We start from the raw sequence: 5,273 nt of genomic DNA on the forward strand, positions 1-5,273 counted from the left end.
TACACAGAAAACCTCCCTGAATGTTGAATTTATTTCCACTCATGTCCTCCATTTCATCACATGCAGATTTCAAGAAAAAATCTGAAGACTTACCAGACAAAAAAGATAGATACTGGGGAAAGACCAAGCAGACATTTAGTTCTCAGAAAACAGTATGAATAGTACGCTAACAGCTCCAATGGGAAAAGTAGACAATGGCCAAACAGGATTGAAAGGAAATGTCACCAATCCAGCAAACATCACAGGAATGTAGACGGTCTAGATGGACTCACCACAGACTAGATACGACTCCGGAAAGAATTAGGGATCTTGAAGAAATGGCAGCAGAGTATTCCAACTGTGAGATGCAATGAAAGGAAAGTGAAAATGGAAAATAAACAGGGCTCACGTTACTGGACAATGGTACAACACCTGCCTAGCATTGGGAGGCCCTGTAAAAGTAAAAGCAAAACAAAACAAAAGCCAAAAAAGAATAGAATATCTGAGAAAAACATGGATAACTATAAAAACGAGTCACGCATGCAGATGAAATGAAAAAAAGGAAGAGCACACCCTCGACACACATCCGCATGCCTGGGAAACTCTGTCATGCATTGTCTCACGGAGATCATAGAGAATTTCCCTAGCTACCTTCCAGAGCTCTCGATGAACTCACTCTATCAAGAACATTCTTTATAGTTTTCTGGTGTTAAAAGACACTGAGATTAGACTGAGGTGAAGTACAGAAACTCTATCAAAGGGAAAAACCCTTGGCACTCTCTACGGCACAGGATCCTTGGCCACTGATGGACACAGTGGGTATGAGAGTGCAGATTTTGAGTTCTTGCTTTCTGGAAATTCCACATGCAGGCAATGAAAATGTGTAGCTCCAGGTCCTCAGAGGGTGTCTGCGTAGCGCAGGGTCCTGGATTAGGAAGAGTACGAGCTGCCTGACAAACTGGATTCTGTGCTTCAACCTCTGCTGTAAGAATCTGACTGAAGCCAAGGCACACCTAAAAAGCCTGCCTGCAGAGAAAACTCCTTACCCACATAGAAGGCTGAGAATAAAGAATATGGAGGCAATGGAGGAGCCCACCAGCAGCCTTCTTCTCTTTGCAGTGGGTATACTTACTCGCCACATTCAAATTGGAGGGAGCTACATGCTTCTCAGTCAGGGATTCTGGGCTCTTATCAGACTGCTGGGAATCACACAAGTCCAGGCAATGGGAAAAAGCCAACAAGTTCTCATCCAATTTGTCCTGTGGCACATTATCCTTATCCTCCTTTTCTGGGACGTTCCTGTATGGAGAACAAAAGATAAATGGTGAAAGACTGGAGAGCACAACTTCTTACCTGGTTCTGATGTGAAGACTAAGTAGGAGGCCACAAAAAGTAGCGTGGCCATTGCTTCACAGAGGAGGAATACAACCACCTCTGACTACAACAGAGTGTGAGTTATGGGAGGTTACAGCATGGTGGTGGGTGAGAGAGAAAGCAGCAGGCATGCAGTGCTCTAGTGTGAGGGCATGCAGATGAGGAAGGAGACTCAGCGCTCCCTATAGCATGCATGTATGGCAGGCATACAATGAGAAGCATGCAATAGCTACAAACCCAGTACATTTGGTTCCATATTATTTGCAGGGCTTTCATTAAAATAGGGGTTTCTGAGGCATTGTTGACTCCCAGATATCATGGGAACCACAAGTCTGTTTGCACAGTATTGCAATTTAACATAACTACCTATTCAGTCCATGTGCATTTCTTGCTATAGAAGCCCAGTCAACAAACTGAAGCCTAACTGGAAGAAAGGGGGGTCTGCTTCTCCACCAAATTAACTCCCACAGGAAAGTTCAAGGCTTCAACATGAGTGCAGGCAAACCTGAGATTCGTTCACCTTGGGTCAGAATGACTCTCACTTGCTATACATGAAAAGAAAAGAAAGGTGCAAATAAAAAGAAGAAACACAAAGCAAACATATCCTGGTCTTGGCTGGCAGAAAGGATGAAACCATTATATACAGCAGTGTCTACTTTCCAGGGACCTGAGATCTCCAGCGGTCACCAATGCGTTCAGAGCCTATGATGTTCAAATTCACCTGTGCACACCTGGCGCTTCCTCTTTCTCTTGGTTCTCAACATCCTGAGTATCTACAAATATATACAGACATAAAGAATCACAACATAAACTCGTCTTATGATCCACTGCAAACTTATGATCATAACAATTTAGATTCAGAGATACAAATGATCTTGTTATGAGAACAGGATACTCCGAGAAGAACAGCAAAGGAGGTCTACTGCTTCCTTCTAAAACGATGAGGTGGCTTGTTTTCCTCAGAAACTGGGCAAACTGGCCCTAATCTGTTCGGTTAATATCACTATTGGTTTTATGCCATATCTAGTAATCAGTTAAAATACTTCAACATTTCACAGAAAATTTCTGCAACACAGTGTATGTTTCATTAGACACAGCAGTTCTTGTTCATAGAGTTGAGATTATTCACTAAGACTAAACTGACAGGTGGATTCTCTAGAGCCTCAAAAAAAAAAAAGAACTATGGTGCTACTCATTGAATGCTTTGCCTTCAACAGCTGAAAACAACAGGGCTCACCAGGTGTGGTGATGCACACCTCTAAACCCAATACTCAGGAGGCTGAGCCTAGGCTCCACAGTGAGTTCCAGGCCAGCCTGAATTACAATGCAAGACGCTGTCTCAAAAAAAAAAAAATGAAAAAGAAAAGGAAAGTGACAGGACTCATGTTATACCTTAAGGTTAATGTCAGACATAGTCAAGATGTGTTTAAATTCTACTAGGTAGATGATATCTTCTCATGGATGAGACAACTTAGAGTGGCATGGATTTGACAAACCACGAGAACAATATCTCCAATGATAAAATCAAGGGGATACACATGTTTGGACACTCACTATGGTAGAAAGCACACAATTCAGGATCAACTCTTAGATAATCCTATGCAGGGGAGATCAACTATCCCAGCTTGAAAGAGTGAGCTTGAGCTGACCCATGCTAGGCACAGGCAACATGGTGGCCAAATCTGTTACAATCCCTTCACTTCATTTGCTCCTGTATTTGGTACCCTAAATTCTATTTTGGACCCAAAGAAATAAGGTTTGCTGAGGGCAATTCACTTCATAGTAACAGTACTCACAAGCTTCTTCCAGGAAATAGGAGAACTCATGATCACCTTTCAGGTAGCCAGTGGTCCAAGGAGGCTGCTGGGTGCACAGATCGCAGTTCTGAGAGGCAGATTTGGGTTGTCCAAGCAATGAGTGCTGCAGGACTTGTTGGACTTTTTCCTTGTTTGCTCCCTCACGGCTCATCCTGACAAGACAAAGAACACAAGCCAAGGAGGATCCACTGTGATATTCCCAGGTGGTACCAGTCGAGGTGTAAAGGAGTGGTCACAGAAAGTAAGGGGCACTACCTTTAAACAGAAAGAAAAGCATTATGCAGGAGCCGCCTGCCTGATGCCAGGAGACAGGAGGCAGTGCACAGTTCACTCCTGAAAAATGAGCTGATGTAAAAAGATTCTAAGTCTGCTGCGTGGTCCTGTCATGCAGCAACACGGAAAACCACAGTAGGGGCTCAACCTTCCTGTGGTGTTGACTTTACAAACAGCAGGATAGCCAATGCTTCTGAGAAATTGTAGAGTCCAAGAGATCCTGTACATTTGGAGATTCTGTTCATATATTATAATGTGAAATTTTTTTTTGTCTGGTCAGGTTCCTTGGTATGAAATCCCTGCTGATATGCTACTGCCACTCATACATAATCAGACAGGCATTACAGCTTCAATTCAACCAAGCAACAGAGAAAGAGTAGATTCTGGGAGTTTGATACATCTGTGAGGGTCATTAGTTCTACTCAACTGCAGATGAGTCTCACGAGGACAATGGATGCCTTGATTTAAAAAAAAGTCTCTTCTTCATAGGGTGAGAGTATGTCACTAAACAGGCAGGTTTTTCTACCTTTTCATGTAAAGCCCATGGCTACTTTAAATCTCCTCTTGGGACCATTTGGGAATTTCCTCATATGTTACTCATCCTAATCCAGATCCTGAATATATATTGTTACCTGGGGTACAGTGATTCATATTCTTTTTTCTTCTCTTCATCTTTATGGTTCTCTGCAATCAAATATAGAAATGTCAATCAGTCACTGAGCATATCCACATAATTCACTATGAACACAATGAATTCCCTGGGTAAGGAAACCTCAGTGTGCTCTTAGAGCCTATTAGATGGACTTGAGGGTGCCTCTTCTCTGGACATAGCACATGAGTGCTCCATTTGCACTCCTTCCGATCATATTTCTGTGGGTTCAAAGAAAACACAAGTGGTGCACACAAAGTGGAGAGGAAGCAGCGACACTGAGAAATGTCACAGCTCAGGGCTCAGACTCGCTGAAGCTTAACCCTGAGTCATCAGGCCATGCATGCTTCCTCTCCTGCGATACTGCCAACAACTGCAGGGCTCTAATGTCAGCACAGAGGAATAAACGTGTTATGACCACCCACTCACACATCAAGGGAAACCAAGACATTACAACAGACAAAACTATAAGCAGTTAGGGAATTTAATCTCTGGAAACTGTAGAAGCAACACACAAAATACACAACCAAATCCCAGCCGGATGAGGAGAAAACCTCCCTAACAGTGAATTTCCCTCCACTCATTTCATCCAGTAATTCACAGGCAGCTCTCAAGAAAAATGTTCAATACATACAGAGAGACAAAGGACAGTTTTAGGGAAACAGACCAAGCAGACATCGTAACAGACCAGGAGCATAGAGTAAGTATGGCTATCATGCTAACAGCTGTGATGGGAATGCAATCAGAAAGGCAGAAGTAAAGGAAACACTACAAATCAACCAAAAATCAAAGAAACAATGAAGGGGTTTTTGGGGCTCTGCATACGTGAGATAAAGCACTGGAAAGAATTTGTTTCCAAGAAATGTCACTAGAAACCTCAAAACTCAAATTCAAAGAGAAAAGAGAATGAAAAAGGCAAAGAAAAAAGGACTCAGTGGAGAGAACCTGCCTGTCACTCACTAGACACTGAGTTTCATCCCAAGAACCACAACATGCACACACACTAAGATTCAGTACATCTAAATACTATGGGACAAAGCCGGGCATGGTGGCACACACCTGTAATCCCAGTGCTCGGGAGACCAAAGCAAGAGGATTGCTGTGAGTTTGAGACCAGCCTGGGCTACATAGTGAGTTCCAGGTCAGTCTCAACTACATAGTAAGACCCTGTCTCAAAAAAC

General features: G+C 43.0%; 1 protein-coding gene across 1 annotated transcript in view; it reads right to left on the bottom strand.

Moving 5' to 3' along the window:
* Positions 1 to 5,273, bottom strand: part of LOC104874078 (neuroblastoma breakpoint family member 6-like protein) — a 19,653-nt gene that overhangs the window by 2,881 nt on the left and 11,499 nt on the right. Inside the window, exons 5-8 of the mRNA XM_033765970.1 lie at positions 4,076 to 4,127; positions 3,150 to 3,322; positions 2,075 to 2,126; positions 1,112 to 1,278 (exon numbers count right to left, since the gene is read on the bottom strand). Of these exons, the coding sequence (XP_033621861.1) occupies positions 1,112 to 1,278; positions 2,075 to 2,126; positions 3,150 to 3,322; positions 4,076 to 4,127 (444 nt within the window). The remainder of the gene's footprint in view (positions 1 to 1,111; positions 1,279 to 2,074; positions 2,127 to 3,149; positions 3,323 to 4,075; positions 4,128 to 5,273) is intronic.

Source organism: Fukomys damarensis, unplaced genomic scaffold (assembly GCF_012274545.1).
Source record: "Fukomys damarensis isolate Sample0158 unplaced genomic scaffold, DMR_v1.0_HiC HiC_scaffold_19, whole genome shotgun sequence".
Lineage (NCBI taxonomy): Eukaryota > Metazoa > Chordata > Mammalia > Rodentia > Bathyergidae > Fukomys > Fukomys damarensis.